General features: G+C 40.0%; 1 protein-coding gene across 3 annotated transcripts; it reads right to left on the bottom strand.

Moving 5' to 3' along the window:
• Positions 1–748: 748 nt before the first annotated feature.
• Positions 749–21,562, bottom strand: EEF1E1 (eukaryotic translation elongation factor 1 epsilon 1). 3 transcript variants are annotated; one of them, XM_004475763.5, is made up of 4 exons: positions 21,422–21,562; positions 18,136–18,336; positions 11,539–11,634; positions 749–4,531 (listed from the first exon to the last, which is right to left on the bottom strand). In XM_004475763.5, the coding sequence occupies exons 1-4, from the start codon at positions 21,506–21,508 to the stop codon at positions 4,391–4,393; spliced, it is 525 nt and encodes a 174-aa protein (XP_004475820.1). In that variant the 5' UTR covers positions 21,509–21,562; the 3' UTR covers positions 749–4,390. The 3 variants fall into 3 exon arrangements, with proteins under 3 accessions (XP_004475820.1, XP_004475821.1, XP_004475822.1); XM_004475764.5 differs by having other exon boundaries at positions 749–1,204; positions 21,422–21,536; XM_004475765.5 differs by having other exon boundaries at positions 749–4,465; positions 21,422–21,536.
• Positions 21,563–21,839: the final 277 nt, after the last annotated feature.

The following is a 21,839-nucleotide window of genomic DNA, read 5'->3' on the forward strand; positions in this document are numbered from 1 at the left end:
AGTATGTAGGAAGCTGGTGCTCAACCTACTGAGCCACATCGGTTTCCCTGAGTTGGTTTTTCTGTTTGTTTTTTTTTCATGAAGCACCAGGAACTAAATCCAGGACTTCCCGTGAGGGAGGTGGGAGCTCCACCTAATCCACTCCCTGACTCCGCTTTTGAAAAAAACTGCTTTATTGAGATATAATTCACATACCACAAAATTCACCCACTTGAAGTGTCTAAGTCAATAGATGTTAGCATATCCACCGAGTTGTACAACCATCTCCACTTATTCCTTATGTACACACTTTTTTATCCAAAGCTGATGGTAGCTTTTTTCTAATATTGGTAAGAACTGATTTCATAAATTGATTGGACAGAACTTCACTGATGAACTGGTAAAGTGACTTACAGGTTAAGTTTACGCCAGACACTTGAGTTTGAATCCTAGTTCCTTGATGACTGGTTGTGTGACTTTGGGTAGGTTCTTTAACCTCTCTGTGCCTTGGTCCCCTCGTCTGCAAAAAGGGGGTAAGGAGAATGGAGTGGGTAGAGCTCAGTGGTTAAGCGCCTGCTTCACATGTATGAGGTCCTGGGTTCAATCCCTGGTACTTCCTAAAAAAGGGGGGCAGGTAAGAACATTCACTAAAGCACTTTGAATGGTGTCTGATACATACTAAATGCTCAAAAAATGTAAACTATTGTTGTTATTACAAGTGTAATAACAGAACCTGTGAACTTATTATTCATAAAAAATTCAATCGTGGTCAGTGAGAAGCTATTTATTAGTATTCTAATTCCTTGCAAACTGATGATGCAGGTTGTATTAACAATTCACATTTTTTTTTTTTTTTTTTTACAATTTGATCATTTGGCAATCAGAAGGCATTTTCCCACTTAGACACTACTTACCGTGGCAGAGACGCTAGCTGCCTACCCGATATCCCTACTTTCCCTTCCTCATCAACAAAGCCCTATTCACTACGTCTGGCTAAATGACATTTCTGGCCACCCTCCCAGCCAGGGTGGCCAAAGAGATGTAAATAGATGCTGCTGAATTGGGTCTCCAGGAAAGGTCCTTCAAGTGATCTGACTCAGTTGGGAGAGGAGCCATTTGGCCTTCCCCTCTTCCTCCTGCTTCGGGTCTTGATCATAGACTTAGTGTCTGGAGCTCCAATAGCCGTCTTGGCCCATGAGTTGGGCTCGAGGACGAGTTGGGCCACCTGTTCAGTGTGAAGAAGCAGAAAGATGGAAGCCTGATCACCATGATGCTGGGGGCCACCATCCCAACGTGGACTATCTCCCCAGGTATTTTACATGGGAGAAAAACAACCCACTTAATGTTATTTGGCTTTTCTGTCATATTCAGCAGCACCTAATCCTAACTCACATTGATACTTTTTCTTAGCCTAAAATGGACTTCAAAGAATAGTACATTCTTCCAACAAACACATATTGAACATCTATTGTTACAGGCTAAGCACTGTTTTGAGGCCTGGCTATGCAAAGAAAAAAAAGTCCCTGCTGTCAAGGGCTAGAAGGAGACTGGTTGGTCAAGATAGACTTCACTTTCAGGAGGACATGAAAAATTTGAATAATAAAGAGGTTATCAAGTGAGAAGGAAAGGGGATATCAGGCAAAGAAGTTAACAGACAGAAATGACCCACAATGGACAGCAGCGTCTCTATAAGGAAATGAATTGTTTTTATCTGGATACTGAGAACATGATCTAATTCTTGGCTCTAAGAGCCAGGTCTTTATCTTTTTATCATTTCCTCACCCTCTAAGATCTAAGTGAGTGGTGGAAAGTCCTGGCCCACTGTAGAACCTGGGAATGGCTGTTGAATTAACATTGTGCACTACAAGAAAGAACTGACGGACAAGCGGATGTGGCTCAAGCGATTGAGCTCCCACCTACCACATGGGAGGTTCCGGTACTTCCTGGAGATGAGCAAGACGGCAAGCTGGTGCAACGAGCAGGCATAGCGAGATGATGCAACAAAGAGACATAAAGAGGAAAGACAATGAGAGACACAACAAACCAGGGAGTGGAGGTGGCTCAAGTGATTGAGTGCCTCTCTCCCACATGGGAGGTTCTGGGTTGGGTTCCCAGTGCCTCCTAAAGAGATGAGGCGGCGGACTTGGCCCAGTGGTTAGGGTGTCCACCTACCACATGGGAGGTCCGCGGTTCAAACCCTGGGCCTCCTTGACCCGTGTGGAGCTGGCCCACGTGCAGTGCTGATGCACGGAGTGCCGTGCCACGCAAGGGTGTCCCCTGCGTAGGGGAGCCCCACGTGCAAGGAGTGCGCCCCATAAGGAGAGCCGCCCAGCACAAAAGAAAGTGCAGCCTGCCCAGGAATGGCGCTGCACACACGGAGAGCTAACACAACAAGATGATGCAGCAAAAAGAGACACAGATTCCAGTGCTACTAACAACAGAAGCAGACAAAGAAGATGCAGCAAATGGACACAGAGAACAGACAACAATAAATAAATAAAATAAATCTTTAAAAAAAAAAGAGAGAAGATGAGCAGACACAGAGAGCACATAACAAATGGACACAGAGCAGACAAGCACAAACTTAAAAAAATACATATATATATGTATAAAATATATATATAACTAACAGGTATAAATGGGGTAAGACTCAGAACGTAGAATTGGGTAAAGAGGTGGCTGGCCTCAGTCCTCCTACCCTTTCATCACAGCTGACCTAAACCAAAGAGAAAGAATGGACTTGGGGAGGGGAGGCTCCATAGCCTATCTCCGGCCTGCTTAACCCCTCCTGCTGCTCAGGACCAGGAGAGAGAAGTGTTAGGGGCACGGGTCATTTGCAGCAGTGACTGCAAAGGGGTAACTTGCAGAATGTGGAAGGTACACAGACTCGGGCTGCCTCTTTGGCCCAGATAGTAAGTTCCAAGATGAATTTGACTCCTGTAATCTCTGGCCATGCAAATACAAGTTTACAACTTCTAATTTAAAGGCCATTTTATAAAACTGAAAATGTACCTGAGGGCAATGAATTGTGAAATTCTGTAAAAACTGTATTGATCCATTACAAGATACTCGCACACTTGGTTCATTAAATCTCTTGACATAATACCATGAAAGTCAAAAGTGTGTGTGTGGGCTCTTATAATCCTCATTTCCTTATAAACAGGCAAGGAAATCCTCATTTCCTTATAAACAGGCAAACAAAAACCCTGGTTTGCCTGGAGAGGAGAAAGGATGCTTCTCCTGCTAGCCATGGGCTGTCAGGCTTTATTACATATATTGTCTCTTCTAATCCTCATAATTTACAGAGCTATCATCTTTTACAAAAATTTTTAGAGGAAGGAAAAGAAAATAAGGTCAAGATCATCTAGCTAGTAAGGAGAGTAAACAGGATTCAACCAAAGCCCTGTGTATTTCCCAGGTCCCTGGTCTTTCCACTTGAACTTTGAATGGTGTACGAATTAGATTCAGCAACAGTACTGAAATATTAGATAGCATTAAAGAGTAAAATACTCAAAGCCTCTATGTTTCTTATTGTTTGAAAAGATAAACTCTTTAGCTCTCAATAACAGATTACTTATTTATTTAGCCAATAAGAGTTTATAAAATGCATGGCTCTGCTAAAAAGCATCTTTGTTCTTCTCATAGGGCTTCGACTGCAGCCTTTCTGAGATTTGGCTTCTGGTTTAGAAAAATCTGGTAATTATTGAAGTCCAAAATTAATGTGATAGCTGGAATTTCCCAACTCTTCTTAGCCACTGCATATTCCATTAAGCCCAACAACCAGAAAAGAACCATTTATTCAAGAGAATGTATCTTATTCCAGTTCCCCCTCCAGGCAGTTCAGTCCTTAGTTTCACCCCAATGAATACTGACTACAGTAAAGAAAGAAACAAAAGATATTTTTTTCAACTGCATTTACTAGCTCACATAAATATTTGAAAACAAATTCATCCCTCTTTCCTTTCTGTATCCTTGGCACAATTTATTATACTTGTTAATAAACAAACTAGTGTAAATATCCATGGGGGAGGAATGAATTTTAAAACATGAAACAGGTCAATAAATAGCCAAGTATGGCAACCACTGAAAGGAGTCATCTAGTTTCTTCTTTAAGATTAAGCCAGTGATTTGCAACTTTTATTAAAATAAATTGCACCTATAAAACAAGGTAATTTACAACTTGATTTCAACTTGAATTTCTTTGACAGTTGAATTTTTACATAAAAAATTGCAAAATTCCAACTAAAGAACAAAGAAAACATTCAATACACAGGTTTACACTTTAAAAATGATAGCCTCTACTTCGACAAATAAAGAATGCTGCCCATCAATTCTCGTTCATCTTGTGGTCCAGAATACATTTTCCATTTAAAACGCTTTTAATCAATCTTCTGTACGGCACGGGTAGCTTCTAATGGGAATTGGTATATAGTCTGTTCTTGATGAAGACAACACTAGACAGATGTTGCCGGATGCCTGGGTAATGCTGAATGTGACAAAACCAGCGAGACACATTAAGATATTTCTCCTTTTCTTGAACTGTTAGGTCAACCTAAGTAGAGATTAAAAACACACACACAACGCAGACATTACATAAGGCCAACTATTAATATCACTGAAGTAGGAGATAGAAATTGCAAGGGGAAAAAAACAATGAACAGTTCTCAAAGGCCAATATATTTCAGACAGAAGTAAGACTGTTGGCCTTGCGGAAGAGCCACATATTTGTTTAATGCGTTTATGTTCAGTTCAGAACCAGATGTGCTTTCCAGGGAAATCTCAAGTTTTCAACAACAGCAAAATTTATATTAAGCCAGGATGTGGCAGCTCAAAGAGTTTATCTACTTTATTGGAAAAGCAGACAGGAGAAAGGAAGAGAACAGCTTCCAAAAGACTAAGATATGATTTTTTCCCCTATACATTTTGGCAAACCTAAAAAATGGAAAGGCTAATTTGTATTTAATAGACTTAAGGGAAAACTATGAAAACTCAAATATATGGGGGTGCAGGGGAGGAGACAGACAGACACTACATATATTTATATAGTTCCTTTCAACTGTCTACTAGAAAACAGTAGTAGTACCTCTCTACTTTCTATGGACTGCATTTCTCCTCAACTCAAGGGAAAAATCTCGCTCTACAAGACAAGGATGCATGTAATTTCAAGGGATTATTGCTCAGTGCAAGAAGGAAGGGCTATTTCCAATGGCACAGGACTCAGATAGAGACTGAGTGATTACACGACAGCCACAGATTGTCTAATATCTGTCTGAAAATAAGGTTGATCTCCTTCTTTAGTGGATGTAGCAGTTAACGTTAATTTACTATCATACTGCAAGAATACCCAGAGATTTGGTTAAAGAAGGACGCGGTAAAAACTGTACAAAACTGTCCTTTCACTGTGTTCACTTAGTCATCTTTTGCAACACTGGAAAAACGATTCGCTTTGTTTTTAGGATTAAATAAGATAAATGGGCCTGGACAAGATTTTTAAAAGTAATGCTTCCATAATCTGTTAAGTGGCCTTTTGTCTGCTATTTTATTTTTTGAAGTTGAAGAAAAAAAAAAAAAGAAAAAAAATCCAAGTTAGGAGACACTAAGGTTTTTTTTTCTCTTTTTTTCTTTAAGACAAATTTTGACCTGGACTCATGAAAATTACTGAATAAAGAGAAAGCAGTTAAGGTAGGGCAGTAAAACTCACAGCCATGGCCCATGTATGAGCCGAGTGGTTCCTTCTCCCATTGGTAATTCAACTTTTATTTAACAGATAATGCAAGTCTCCATGAAACTGACAGGAATGCTTTTACAGAGGAAAAAAACCTCAGTTACCCCACATGGGCTTAAACCCATCCATGATGTGCTTGCTACGGGGCACTTTTTAAAGAGATAGAACCCTTTGGCTTTTCACAATGAAACATGCTTGCACAGACTTATTCTGCAAGTCACCAGATCAACAAAACCAAAAGACAAATTACTCTAGGATGCAGTAATTATTACAGAATACAAAATAACTACACTGCTTCTGTTATGTAAAAATTTAAGTGTTAGATTTTAGTGATACAACTTAAGTCTTATATACATAATTTCCTATAATCTATAGGAAATTATAAAAATACATTTCTCTTGTTTAAGAGGGTGTAAGGTTGAGTCAACATATCAAAAAAGGTGTTACTATAACTGAAAATATAGGCAGTCCATGGCATGGGGATTAAAAAAAACTACCACATTAGTCAAGAAATTGATAAGGATGTCTTTTATTCAAAAGTTCATTTTTATTAAGAGAAATCCTGATTTCACATGTAAAAAATGATTCCTATTAGGTCCAACTACAAGGCACACTGCGTTGGTGTATTGTACATAGGAGGTACTTAAAGAGCTATTTGTAGAATGAATGGTATTTCAAAATACATTTTGTTAAAGAACTAACTTTTTGTTCTTCTCTACATCTTTACCAGAAGGGCACTTGACCAGTGAATTCAAAAGAAAATGGAAGATTGTAAAAAAAACTCAACCACTAGTGAACACAGCTATAAATCTCACAGGAAATGGGGGTGAGTTTTCTTACTTACCCCCTCCCCAAATTCAAAATCGACTTCAGCAAACTCTTTACCAATTAGTTAAAGCAAATAGAAGTAACAAGAAATTGCACTCAAACCTGATTTTGTACCTGCTGCTGAACTATTAAATTCTTTTCAGAGATCTTTCATTTTAAAAAATTTCTATTCATTAGTCATTTTGTAAGATGTTATTTTTCAGAAAGAACTAAAATACCCTGAGAATAAAGCATTTCTGAACAATAAAGTACTAATGCTTGTTTGACCAAGCCACACACCCAGATTTGGAATAAGGATAAAAAGTCAATGTATGTTTAATATTTATACTTCAAAACAGCAGTTGCTATTTTTCCAGAGGTCTAACATATGCTTGTATGAGGCTGATTATTAAAAAATAAAAATAGTGAAAACCACAAAACACAGCGTAACAGCAAAACTGATCATCTCCAAATTAAAAATTTCACATTTAGTCTTTTGTGTAAGGATTATGCACAGAACCATAGAACAAAATTTTTATGCCAAGAGCTCTTAAAAGCTTCTTCTAACATTTCCTAATTCATTCCAGCAATTTTGAACAAGATGATCTGTTTTGTTTTAGGGGACTGTTTTAGAGACTGAAAATTTGTTCATTTTCCTTCAGAAAATTTTGGCAGATACATACTGGGTTTTCCAGAAGGATTAGGTTACCACTTCTAACTCCTTTTACAGTTTAAACTCTGCCGCGCTATGACTGACCTCCAATTGTACGTCTGCTACTTTTTTGGGGAGATATTCTTTATATGAAACTTACGGTCTGCAAAAAATGACAGATATTCCCTGCCCCCCCCACACCCCCCAATTTACAGGGTTTAAAACTTTTGTGATGGGAGTCCCTGGGCTATACCACCTATAACATTGATTTTCCATTATCCCTTTCTAATCTGCTGAAATTTGTTTTCTTTCTTACAACAGGAAACACAACCCAATTGTTCTAGTTACAATTTTCTGTACATGCTGCTGTGTCTACATTGATGCCTGGCTTTTTCTACTCTGTTGCTTCTTTTATTTATATTGGCACTCTATAATTAGTTTAAACTTTAAAGCCAAACAGATAATATTCTTAGTCATTAATTTTCCATGAAAGCATGTGAGAAAAACTTTAAGCAACCCATTCCAGATTAGGGTGAAAAGCTGGTTTACTACCTCTCCAACTGGCACGATGCTGCCTTTTGGACATTCTTTATAGCCAGTGTTCCTGGACTTTTGGGCAGCAATTTTTTTTTACTGTGTTTTTTTCTTTTCTAAAAGAACTACATATCTCCATTTGTCCCCCAAATGTCAAAACAAATGTATTTCGGTGGATAACAATCTCATAAGTAACACATAACATTACAAAGGATTCTGATAATCTTGGGGTAACAGTCTGCTTGCAGGGGTCACTTATCTACTGGTGAAATCACTTTAAGAAAGCAATGAGTCATTGGTTTTATAATCAACAGCCACACTAACCGGCAGTTTAACAAAGGAAGTACAATGTAATATTCCTCAAAGGGAATTAGGATAGACCAGATTTTATAATTTAGAATAACTCAGCCACAATGAAAATTGGGATCACGCTGAAACAAAATACAGTGGAACTGTTTGATGACTAGAAGGTTCCCTGACTGCTCTTTCGTACACTGTGCTGATTACATAGGAAGTATTTAATAATGTGAATGAATAAATAAATAAAGAAATGCATGACCACATGAATCACTATTCTGCCAAAGTAAATAAAGCACCAAGGAACTGTTTGATGAATACAGCAGGTAGCTGATCTGGAATGTCACATCTGCCTTGCCTCTTTCTTGAACTGATCACAGGCTATTTTGACTCTAAACCAGCCCTGGGCAATGTTTTCTCTTATTCGTTTTCAATAGTCTTATTTCTTCATAACATAAATAGTTCCTTGAAAGAAGATGTGGTAGATTGTTATGTACCCCAGAAAACAAACAAACATGTTTTAATGCATTCCTGTGCATGTAAATCCTTTGGAAGATGTTATTTTTAGTTAAGGTGTGGCCCAACTGAACGAGGGTGGACCCGAATCCCAGTACTGGAGGCTTCATGAAGGAAAGCCCTGTGGAGAAGCAGCTGGAGGTCAACAGAATGCAGAAGAGAAAGGAAGAGACACTGCCATGGAAGAGGAATGCCACCGGAAGCCCAAGGACTACCAGCCAGCCAGAAGGCTACCGATCCTGGGCAGAGGCAAGCCTTCCAGCCTCGGAGTCGATAAATGCTGTGAGTCGATAAATGCCTGCTGTTTAAGCCAGCCTGCTGTGTGGTATTTGTCATAGCAGCCAAGAAGCTAAGACCGTAGAGTTTGAATCTTAACCTTCTTTTGTATCCCTCAAGCATAGTATAAGTGGGCACATATAGTAGACTCTCAATAAATATTCTTAAAGTTATAATAATAGAAAGGATATTATCCTGAATTCAGGATCCCACTAGGCCCGGTTACAGTAATAATGTAGTGGAACTTAGCACAATCTCTTAAATATCTTAGAGGAATAATGCTTAATAAAGTCAAATAAACCCAATTTGAGGAACTATAGCTTGAATGGGGTACTAAGAATAACTGTATCACACATAACTGTGGAATTTACAGCTGACAAAGGGCTTTCCATACATTATGCCACTTGAGTCAGAAGACCTAGCTTGTCTTGGCCCTCCACAAACTGAGCTGTGTCTCTGCATCAATCACTACCACCTTCCTCGGCATTAGTTTCCTCCTCTGTAAAAGGAAGATAATTCCAGTTCTTTCTCCTTCATTGTTATGAGGCACAATGAGAAAATAGATATAAAAACTCCTTGAAAATTATAAAGAATTATGTGAAAGAATCTATTCAACGTTTATGGAGGGCTAACTACACATGTGTGCCAGGAACTATCAGAGAGTGATGTTAAAATCTCTGGCTCAAGCAGTTCCATTGAGAGAAATTTTGCAAAGAGGGACTACAGTACTAAGTGAAACAGACAGAAAGAGAGGAAGGGGCCTCTTAATATGCTCTAGGAAGTATGACAGAGTTTCAGCAAAGGAACTAGTGTTGGAACTGAGCTGATGCCCGATGAGGAAATGTAAATGAGTTTGGGAAGATGAGGGCAGGGCCCAAAGAACAATGTAAGCACAGCTGGCAGACAGCCCTGGCGAGGAGGCTCCAGGGAGGACAGAGGACATTACGGTTGAAATAGAGGTGCGAAGGGAGAGTGGTAGGAATGAGGCCAGCAAGGGAGGCAGGGGTCAGATGACAAAGGGTCTCACATGCTATCAAATTTTATTCTGTAGGGAATGGGGGCCTACTTAATTTTTTTCAAGAAAGCAAAGGACATGTTACCATATACAAAGATCACTCCAGGGGCAATAAAAAAGGCAGATTCTAAGAGATGAGGCTGGTGGCAGGAGGCTATTTCAAGAGCCCAGAATGCATCCTGGAACCAGGGCAATGTCAGGCAGGATCGAAAGGAAGAGACATTTTCGAGATGAGAGGTATGCAGGAGACAGGAACACCAGGGCCGGCTTGATCAGATTCACACGGTGCAGATACAGAAAAAGCCCTGGGCTCTTTTTTCCACAAGGGGAAGGAAATGGGCACTGGGGTGATGGGGAGTTGAGGGGTTTTTAGATAGAGAGATAGCACACATGCTATAGGCAGACTGCCTGGTTTCCAGACCTGATTTTGCCACTTACAACTTCTTAAAGACACTCGGGCCCTCTCTGCCTCAGTCATCTCATCTGCAAAATGGGGATGATAATAAGAGCACCTACTTCCCAGGACTGCTATAAGAATTAAAGGAGTCAACACTGATAAAGCATACAGGACAGTGCCTAGAACATAGTGAGTGGCGTAGGAGTGTTTCTAAGTTCATTTAAGATAGGACAGCACTTAAAGGATTGAGCAGATAGGTAAAAGGAGAAACTGAAGATATGAGAAAGAAGGAGATAAAATTTTGGACAAAAGCCCAAATGGGGGCAGGAAATGGAGTGGAGGTAAAGGATAAGACGCCAGGTGAATAGATTAGTCAAGGATAAAAGCAAGATAATTCTTTCTGAGACCAGAGAAAGGAGTCGAGATGGAGGAGGATGTGGAAGTCAGCATTCTGGAAGAATAGGGATTTAACGTAAAGCCTCTGTTTTCTAGCTGATCTAGGGAAGAAGGCTACTGATGACAATTCAGGATGACGAAAGAGGGATGGGGCTTGAGGAACGTGGTAAAGGTTTGGAAGTGTGCCAGACAAGAATGAAAGAGCTGATCAGTATGACAGCCTAGGTGAAATTGGGTCCTATAAATTCACAGTGGCACTGATCTGTAGTGTTCTGATTTCTCTAACAGGGCACAGTCTGAAAATAAGGGCTTTATCTGGACTGATGAAGAGCTGGGGATTTATAAGGAAATGGTGGTGATTGAATAGTGGAACAAAAATACCAAAGATGCTAATAAGAGGCTGTAGATGAAGTTATGCAAAAGGAAGTGTAGGCTGGATAGGAAAGAAGGTGCATAGGCTTGCAAAAAAAGGGAAGAATCAAATTACTTCAGATAATAATGGGATCAGGGAGTAGGAGAATGAAAGAGCTAGCACAGTGTTGCACACAAGGTCGAGTACTGGAACTGAGACGTAGAGGTGGAGCAGAGAAGGATTGCTGGAGAAGCAGGTGTTGAAGAAGTGTGGAAGCAAAGGTCGGGAATTAAGCAAATCAAGGAACAGGTAGCTTGTGTAAAAGTAGTTCCTTTAATTTTTATTTTCTAAGTTGAAAATGCAAATTTGATTTAAATTCCAATCCCAAATACCATATAAACCCTGCTGCCCCCCCAAAGTCATTCTGAATGTTAAAAAAAGAAAACAAACAAAAAAATAAAGAAAAAGGGGAGCAGGTGTGGCTCAGTGGTTGAGCACTTGCACTAGGCCCAGGGTTCAACCCCTGGTACTTCCGAAACAAACTAACAATGACTGTTAGGGGGAAAAGGCCAAAAACTCTTCAAATACTCACTACAAAGCGATGCAGGCCATAGTACAGTAGGATATCTGCTAAGGTGAAGTTATATCCTGTAAGGTAGACTTTATCTTCAAGATATGAATTAAGATCCTAGAAAAAACAAATTAACAAAATATTAATTTTGAAAGAGTAATGGTAAAATTTACTAACATTCATGTGACTTAAAACATATAGAAGTCTATAAGAAAACAAAACTCTGATATTTTAATCTTTGACACGAATAGGTACTAATTCATTCAAAACCACAAACCATATGCCAATCACCTCATTTTAAAAATTGGGTAAATATTAACAGTCTTATTATTTTAAAGAAATAAGGAAACACTCATCTCTATCCCTACCCAAATTAAGTATGCTAAGTATGCTGTGATTTTTTTAAAAAGATTTTTATTATCCGCCCGCACCCCGCCCCCCCCACATTTGGCTGAGCTTGCTGTGCCTGTTTGTTGCATGCTTGTCTTCTTTTTGGAGGCACCAGAACTGAATCCAGGGCCTCCCATGTGGGAGGGAGGCATCTAATTGCTTGAGCCACCTCGCACCCTGCTTTGCTGTGTCTCTCATTGTGTTTCCATCCTTGTGTCTCTTTATTGTGAATCTTGTTGCATTAGCTTACTGTGCCTGGGAGGCACTGGATACCAAACCGGGATCTCCTACGTGGCAGGCAGGAGCTCAATTGCTTGAGCCACATCCACTTCCCAGTATGCTGATTTTAAAGGGACTGTCATTAAAAATAATCTGGGGGTTTTCCCAGCGACCTTACAGTCATTCTGCATAGAGGTATACCCTTGCCTACAGGCAGACGGTATGACAGACAGTCCCTCAGTGAATATGGGAATCTTTGTAGATGTATGCTGGTAGATTTATTTTGATCTTGCCATTCACTTCTATGTGTCCCAGGCTTTTTAATGACTCAGTGCTCATTGATAGATGTATAATGCAAACTATAATCATTTCAAAGATTACATAGTTTTAAACACCATTTAAGGCTATAAAAAGTTCTCTGTCATTTGTTCTTCAGAGATGACCGCATATGTTAAGTATGCTGAAAAAAAGAATTCACTTCAAATCATTAAAAGAGTTACTAGGAAGCACCGAGCTTCTTCAGTATCCGAAAGGTTACTCTGAAGGGGAAAAAAAGTTTAATGAACTGTTAAATAATTAAAACAAAAATGTTAAATGGTCCTAATCTATTATACGTACTATCTGAAAGAACAAATGAAAATTCCAATTAGCTTCTTGTGAGGAAAAAAAATTAGATAAAACGATATATTTTTGGCCTCTCTCAACATTAAAATATAATCGAACAGAATAGGAATTAAACTACATTCAAATTTATAGTCAAATAAAATGAGAAAAAAGATTCAAAAACCTTTAGAAAGAGGTTTTATAAATAGGTTAAATGAACTATTACTAGATATTCTCAAAGGCTCCTCTAAAGATTAGTAAAAAACACTGCCCTGTGGTCAAGAATAGTTATTCAGAGAGAATTCCTTAAACTGTAGAAAGAGCACTTTGTTTTGATTTTCAAATCACACCCCACAGTGCCTGGCACTTAGTGCTTCGCATTCAGGAAATGTCTGCTGAACTGAACTGAACTGAATTCAATCTCTTCCCATTTGTCCAATTGATCACTTAAAGACAGTGATTTTCAAGATGGCACGTCAACGTGGGACTGCTAGGGGGTGGGACGGAGGAGGACATAAAGGAATGTGGACAGAAATGAAAAGTCGGCTTGCGAAGAACCAAAATAGAATTTGAGTGGCGGGTAGAATATATTGGTATTTTAGGAGTGACCATTAAATCCTATGGTTATTTGTTGAATGGAGATGGTTTCTCTCCAAACATCTGCAAAGGAATCAACTTTAAGTATAAGAAATAAAAAAAAAAAATCCATCTTCATTTAATTTTAGGTGGTATAGCATAAGGTCTGAAATAATCATTTATCACTGCTTTGTACAGTATTCATATTTTTAAAATTTCATACATCCAAAATAGTCACAGAACAGAACTTATGCCCGGTGTTCATTTGCTTTCTTTTACACATCTTTCTGATGCAACTGTGAAACCTTTTTAAATGCTGTCCTCCTATAGAGGTTTGCCGTATTTCTTTTTCCACTCAACTATTTTTTTGTTATACTTTCTAATACAGAAAAATTGGAAAAAATAGTATAATAAAAAAACATATACCCTCCATCTAGAACCAATATATGCTAGTGTTCTGCAATGTCTGCTTTTTAAAATTACATACTACCTTAATTATGAGGCATTTAAACTTAGAATAATAGTTTTAGCACAGAAATGAAACTTTAGTAAGAATTAAACCCTTTCATAATATCCTAATAGCAAGAGTTACAAAAAGATATACAGCCCAAGACGTAAATGGGCAAAGAACAAATAAAAGCAAATTTTAAAAAAGAACAAAAATGGCTAATAAGAATTATGAAAAAGTACCACACCATTAATATTGAGAAAGAGGGCAGAAGTGAGAGAAGGAAGCATAACGTGGGTATAGCAATTTGATATTATTTATAAGTTCCAAAAAGAAGGATTATACTTGTAACCTGGTCTATTCCTCTAGGTGTGCTCCCCTTTGATTGTATCAGATTTAGCTGAGGTGTCTGATTAAGATATGTTAAGATTAGGGCTTTGATTCCACCAGGGTTGAGTCCCCACCCCCTTGGTGGGCTATATAAACGGACACTCACTCAAGGAGACACATAGTAGGTGGCACAGGAAAAAAGAGATCTTGATAGACACAGCAGAGGCGAGAACTTTGATCCTGCAGCCCAGAAGAGGGATGGGCCATTCACCTGATAGTCTGAGTAGCTGAGGTGAGGAAGCCCTGAACGAAATAAGCCCTATGCCAGCCTGGAGCTGAGAGAGGCAGGCTGAACCCTCACAGAGATCAGCGGTCATCTTGCTTCAACACGTGGCAGCTGACTTAGGTGAGAAATCAACCTTGAGTTGGACTCTTTAGGGTCTTGTAACTAAGCTTTTACCCCAAATAAATACCTTTTATAAAAGCCAGCAGATTTCTGGTACTTTGCATCAGCACCCCTTTGGCTAATACAGTGGCTTCTGGGGTGATAGCAAAATTCTATTTAAAAAGAGAGGGAGAGAAAGAAAAAGTACAAAACAAGAAAAACTGTTTTTGTTAGTTTGTTCGGGTAACAAAATTGGGGTGGTGAAGAAACAAAAGGATAATGACCCTGTTAACAAGGCTCTCTGGACAGACTCTCATTACTGTTCTATTCTAATAGCAGAGTAGAGCAAATGAGCACACAGAGCCTTAAAGAGGAATATAGCTTGTGCCCTACCAATATCCCCTGTTGGAATTTAGACTAAAGAAACAAAGAGGAATGTGTTCAAATACTGAGAAACAATCAACTACACAGGGACAGATGCATCCAACTGTGGTACAACTATATCATGGGATAGGAATGGGGTATCAAAAATGAGGGTAAAAGTGAAATACTGACACAAAATGACGTTCCTAATACATTGTCAGTGAAGAAGAAACAGGCTACAGTGTCCAGTTTAAAAATAACCCATTTAAAAAATAACACACATGCCATATGAAAAGAAAAAAAAACGTGGAAGGAACACAGAAGGGGTACAAGAACTATCTGATGACTGAACTTAAGTGTTATTGACAGTTCTCTCTTGATGGTGGGATTATGGATGTTTAAAATTTCTTCCATTTTCTAAATTTCTATAATGTTTACTGCCTTTAAAATAAAAGAACAATGTTGTCTTTAAATGGCAACAAAACAAAACAGAAAACTCTTTTCTCCTGTGTTTATATGGCCAAGAATCCCTCTGCGTCCTCTGTAAACACGCCTGCCCCCTACCTCTATGAGGCGGGGTTCTGGGAGGGCAGGGGTTGTGTCCACTGGGCCACAGTACCACCAGTACCTGGCACACCACAGATGCTCAACCTAAGCACCAGCTCCTCATCCCCTACATTTCAAAATGCTAACAACCTCACCGATCAGAGTCTCCCAATTGCAGTGTTAGAAAAATAGATATTTACACACCACAGCCAGAATGTTTCACTGGGATGGCTTCTATACTTTAAAAACCAAATGTATAAATACCACTTTTGAGACCACCAGCCCTATTTCAGTCAAACTCTGTTTTTATCTTTTAGAATTAAGTACTTCATTACTATCTTATCTTCAGAAAAACAGGTAAAAAAAAGTCTGGAAGACTTTTTATTTGCCTGAAATCTCACATTTGCTGTGAGGGTTGGCATGGCCTGTTTCCCTCTGGAAATGTTCTCAAGGGTGGTAGTGGGTAAGGGGGGCGGGGTCAGTGAGTGATCAGTTTGGATATTTTAAGAATGGAGAGTTGATCATGACAGACCGAGGAAAGTGCAACATCTGAGATTTATTTTCACCAGTGTTTTCACGGCATTGATCAAGAATTCCCTCTTGCCTCACGAAAAGTGCCCTATCCTTTAGGGAAGGGGGAAATAGTAAGCCATCACATGGAAGGGGGCGGGAATCACTCGGCCCTGTAATTACCTGCTATGATGAACAAAGAGCGATGAGCGTTATGGAGGAAAGTACCTGGCACTGTGATGGCAGAGATACTAGAAACCGTAGCTGGGTGGGGAGGGAGGTGGACAAGGAATTTTCTGAGGAAGGGACAGCTGAGCTGAAATCTGAAGGAAGTTCTGAAGTTAGAAGAGGGAGGGACGGGAGAGAAAGTGTATTCCAGGTAGAACAAGTAACAAGGCCAAACTACCCTGAGGCAGAAGGGAATAGACAGTGAAGGCCCAGTGGCTTCAGCACAATGAGGACTGGGACCTCAAAGGAAGCTAAACTGGCAGGGGTGAGGGCAGGGGAGCGTGGCCAAAAGGATTTCCCTCACCCCGGCTGCCTGTGGGTGGGACAATGATGAGGAAGACTCCTTGGCATAAAAGAAAACAAAAGAGGAAAATGTCTTCTTTCCAAAGTTATTCCTTCTTTGTAGAGCATAATGAGCTGTCTGACAGGAAACCTCAGCTCCTTAGCAGACTAATGAAGGCAGTACTTTGAAATGTGCAGTGGCACGTCACCAAGAACAGACAGAAGTGGTTTTGATGACTGGTAGCTGTCCAAGAGAAACATGAAAAACTGGAATCCTTTAAACAGAGGTTAAAAACCACAGAGTTCTAAGATCTTTCTTATTTACTATTTCAATGTCAAATGTCACCCTTGAGCTATGATAAGTTGTGTGTGCCATCTTTCTCTTTTATTGGAGATCAATTAACAAACTTTTATTGAGGGCTAAACATGGAGGAACCCTGGCCTTGGTGTTAGAATGAATCCCCCATGTGGTTTTATCAAGCCTCACGTTTGGCGAAGGGCACGTCTCTGTTAGCCACTGGATTAGGGTCAAAGATGGCAGGTACTAGTGATAGCAGTGATAATGGCCAACACTTACGTGTGCTTTAGTAAATTATTTAATTCTTACATTTATTCCTACCTTTGAGGCAGGTGCTATCATAATCCTTATTTTAACATAGGGAAACTGAGGCCTAGAGCAGTTCAGTAATATGCCTGGAGTCACACATCTAGTAAGTGGTGAAGCTGTGATTCAGACACAGGCAGTTTGGACCCAGAATCAGTGCCCTCAGCCAGGGTGCTGCAGACTGATGCAAAAAAAGGCGTTTTCAGGACTTGGAGTTGTCCTGGGTGGTGCTGCAGGGACAGTTACCGGACATTGTATGTCCTGCCATGGCCCACTGGGTGGAACGTGGGAGAGTGTGGGCTATGGTGTGGACCACTGACCATGAGGTGCAGCGGTGCTCAGAGATGTATTCACCAAGTGCGATGAATGTCTCATGATGATGGAGGGGGTTGTTGTTATGGGGGGAGAAGTGGGGTGAGGAGGGTGGAGGGTATATGGGGACCTCATATTTTTTGAATGTAACATTAAAAAAAAAAAGAAAAAAAAAAGAAAAAAAAAAAGAATAAATAAAGATCTTTCAGAAAGGATATGCTCCAAACTGTTAATGGTGCCTTCCTCAGGAATGGAACACTTTGTTTCTTAAGGAAGCATGGCTCATTGTTCCTAAAAGTCTGTATCACTTCAATGTGTTTAACTATGAACATATATATTAATGTTTTACTGCAAACAAACATATTTCCATAAACGTAGCACCATTATCACTATCAGGTCAGGTACCCTGGAAATGAAGACTAATCTGCCCTATATAGAAGTAATTATAAAGCTAACAATTAACGAGGAAGACAGACAATACCAATGGAACATGAGTTCCAAAGGAAAACAGGTGTGTTTTGAGGAGCCAAACAATTGGTATAAAGACCGTATAAAGGCAAAAATATTTTATCTCTTTTACAAAGTATTTGTAGTGATCAAAATCCTGGTGTTTAAAATGCTTTTGTTAGGTCTAACAAACAATAAAACTACTTTGCATTAACTGTGCTTGGTTATAGATTCTGTCAAGATTTAAAAAGGGAAGTGTGGAGTGTATACAGGGCATTCTATCCATTTTCAAAGTCAAACTATATCCTAGACAATACATAAAATCTGAAATCCCTGCCTTCATGCAGTTCAGCCAATAAGGAGAAGTTGCCATACCTTTAACAGAGTGCCGATATCATCTTTACTGGAGTGGCCGTCGACTTGAGTTACTCGGTATTCTAACCACTGTTGCACCAAAGCTTTTTCTTCTGCAGTACTCCCAAGCAAATATTCTTTGTTGGCTTGCTTGACTAGGTGGGCTGCTATAGTAGTCAATCCTGTTAGACTGGGACCATGGTTGGTCTGAAGAACTGGAACCTAGAAAAGAAAGAAAAGGAAAAAAGAAAAGAAAAGAGAAAAGAAGTCCTTTGATAAATTTCAAAAACAAACTAAGTAATGGCTAAGTCCCTCAACTGTTTTTTTCAAATATAGTCGGGTTTTACTTTAAGATACCCAATTATATACAAATATAAGTCAGGAAAACAAATAGCTTCTATTGTCATATACAATTTGATGACAGATGCTTGATGGACCTGGTAATAACATTGCAAAAATCAGTAAATTAATGTTCCTACATACAACAATAAACCATAAGAATAAGTTATTTGTAATGTTGTCTGGCTAAAAAGATAACTTAGAAATCTTATTAATATTATATTAATTTCAATCAATATTACCTATATCCTAATTTAGCAAGGTAAACATACTTAAATAAACATGACCTCTGTAATAAAGACAAACAATTATAGTAACACTGACTTCATGTTTATATAGTTGGAACCACCAAATAAAATCTACACTAGTTTTAATATATGAACAAATATAATGCGCTATCTTATTAACTAAGTGGGGATTGTGATGTTAGACTTTGTTGCTAAGGATTGCATGTCCATCAATTTTATAGGCACGTAGAGATGGTCACTGCTGGCCAGCATTTTGTTTAAAAAATATCCCAAATATACAATTTGAAGACCATAAAACCCTAAGATGGGGCCACTGATAATAAAATCTGGGCTTTAGCAATCTGCTGAAGAATAAATCTGCTTTTTATGACTCCCCTATTACAACAGCAATATAAAGGGTAAGATTTACTTGCGAATAAGAAACTGCCAGTTAATAATTTACATTTTCTTCCTATGCAACTATGTAAAGCACTGTGAGAAATTTAAAGGAAAATAGAAAGTATCAACCAATGGCAAGACTGACCAAGCACAAATAAGAAGTATATAAATCTATAACTCTAAACAACATTCATGTAATAGTTAAGGCAAACCAAAACAGAATATTTCCTTGAGAAGACTACTTCTCTTTTCAGTCACAAAACAGTATCTTGAACTTCTAAAGGGTGAAGATATCTTCTACCTTCTGAAAGGGAACGGAGGTAAACTCTCACTGCTTCCCACTTCCTCACTAACTTTCCACTTACTAATTAGCTCCCTATAGTCTCACTTTTGCCTTCAGTCAAATGAAACTACTGCCTCTAGGATCATCAGTAACTTCTGTCATCATCTCATTACAACATCTTCTGGACAGGTACGTAATCTCATCCTCATTTTACAGACGAAGAACCAATGTCATCCAGTGTGTAATGGTAGAGGCAGGGTTTGAATAAAGTACTATTTTGCTGGAAAGTCGCTTCTCTTTCTTTACGTAGCCTAAACTAGACGAATCGAATGCAGTTGCAATCATGGGACACAAGCTATTTTCACTTCACCTTAGGGTTCCATGGTCTTCAAAGTTATCAACTTAATGGCTGCATAAATAATATTCCAATGTGCTGATGTACTATAATTTAATGAATCATTTTCCTAGAGCTGAATCTCTGGACTATTTTCAATTCTTTATTATTATCGATAATGTTGCAGAGAGCACTTTATTGCTGGCTTAGTCTGTCAGCTATCTTCCAAATCTTAAACATAACCTCACCCTTTCCCCCAAACACATAAAAAGAATCTTTCAATTTCACTGAAAAAAAAAAAAAGTCTTACTAAAAAACAAAAACAAACAAAAAATCCACCCTCTGAACTCCAAAGTTCTCATAGTTGGGCCTCAGACTACAATTTTTGGTTTTGCCCTGGGTCAAGTCCTCACAGTGGTCTACTAGCCCCAAACGTCCCAGTTTTCCAAAATGTATTAGTGTGATATAAGTTCCAAAGCCTAATCCTTTAAACACTACCTTTTCCATTAAGCTTAAAAGCTCATTCTTTTAATCAGATTTATCCTCCCCCTCCACATTCCCCGACAATGCTGTCCTACATTACATTACCTATTTTGTTCTGCTTTGAATTAATTGCCACTACTACTTGCTCGTAGTAGATAAGAAGCATGCTTGGGTCATGACTAATGTCTTGCAATGTTCCCTACAAAATATAAATTAAACTACTGAATAATGGCTGATGGGAAGGAATCAGCATGGGGACCGGAAAAAGCAAACGAGGCCACTTGGCTTACAATGCATTGGAGTGATCTCAGAAAGACCCTTAGCTCTTCCAGACTTTCCTTTACTTACTCCTTTACATACTCCTAAAACTACACTACTATTATTTTGGAGACAAGATTTTAACATGAACCAAACGAAAGAACAAAAAAAGTACAGACAAAAAATAAAAACATCATCTGGGAAAAAATTTCCAAGAGGAGAAAATGTGTATACCGAAAGTGATCTTCCCACATCCATTCTTCCCTTCCAATTAAAAAAAACAAACTCATAATCTTTTAAAAACACAAATGTTCTTTTATGCCCTGAGATCTGGCTTTTAACTCAACAGTTTCATCCCGTTTAACTTGCCTCTCATCCTCTGCATGCCACACACCGAAATTGGTATCAGAAGGCCTCAAAGGCCTTCCCCGAGTCCCCATTACATGCTCTCTCAGCCATCTTCACTCCAATGAAGCACTTTTCCCTACTGTACTTTAAATAACTGTGTTTATCTACCCTGTAAGGGTAGGTTATCTGCCTTAAGTCACCGATGCTTTCTCCAAGCTCAGCAGAGTGCTGCCTGGCACCCGCTCAGCCCTCACCGCTAGTCGCATCATGACTGAATGGAAGGTATCATTACAGCAAACGCCCTGGTCGGACGCCAACAAGACTCCAGGCTGGTCTAGCTAAAGGCTCAGAGAGGGGCCCCCCCCCCCCCCGCATCTGGGGTCGTTTTCCCAGAAGCGGATGATGACAATTTCCCAGGATAAAAATGCTGAGCGACCCCGGCCGGAAACAGGTTTCCCCCTCTCGGTCGGGAGCTGGGGCAGCTGGAAAGGCCGCGACGGCGCCCGGCGGCGCAGACACGTGGGGAGCCGCATCCCCAGTCCGCCTCCCTCCCTACCGCCCAGCCGCGCCTTCCCGCTCCTGCCCGGGCTCAGCGCAGCCCCCGCCTCTCTCTTCAGCGCCGCCTCTGCTCCTCACCTGGCGCTCGCCCTGGGCGCTATATTTGTTCCCCTTGCTCAGCCCCAGCGACTTCTCCAGTAGCGCCAACTCCGCGGCCGCCGCCATCTTCCGGCCCCTGCTCTGACAGCGGGGCGGGACCCGGACAACAAGGATCCCTTGCATTGGCGGAGGGGGAAGCCCCGCCCCTGAAAACGTCGCCAGCGGTTGGCTGAGCGGAGGGGGGCGTGGAGGGCGCGTGTAAGCGCAGAGGCGGGGCCAAGGGAGGGGCGGGCCTGAGGGAGGGTGTGGGAAGGGTGGAAAGAGGTCCTGGGAAAGCGCCCGCCTGGGAACCCGGAGTTCCCTGAATCCGCCGGCGTCTCGAGGGCAGGCTGCGGGAAGCGCTGAAAGACTGTTTAATACCTACCGGGAACCGGAATTTACCTGAGTTTTTCTCAGG

This window comes from Dasypus novemcinctus, chromosome 22, assembly GCF_030445035.2.
Source record: "Dasypus novemcinctus isolate mDasNov1 chromosome 22, mDasNov1.1.hap2, whole genome shotgun sequence".
NCBI lineage: Eukaryota > Metazoa > Chordata > Mammalia > Cingulata > Dasypodidae > Dasypus > Dasypus novemcinctus.

What these genes read in the sequence shown, in the direction of transcription:
- EEF1E1 (XM_004475763.5), bottom strand. Translation starts at nt 21,508, where the DNA reads ATGGCGGCGGCCGCGGAGTTGGCGCTACTGGAGAAGTCGCTGGGGCTG. An exon ending in ATATCGGCACTCTGTTAAAG is followed by an intron (nt 11,635 to 18,135) that starts GTATGGCAACTT and finishes TGTTTTTTCTAG; the next exon opens with GATCTTAATTCATATCTTGA. An exon ending in ATGGCCTGCATCGCTTTGTA is followed by an intron (nt 4,532 to 11,538) that starts GTGAGTATTTGA and finishes ATCTCTACTTAG; the next exon opens with GTTGACCTAACAGTTCAAGA.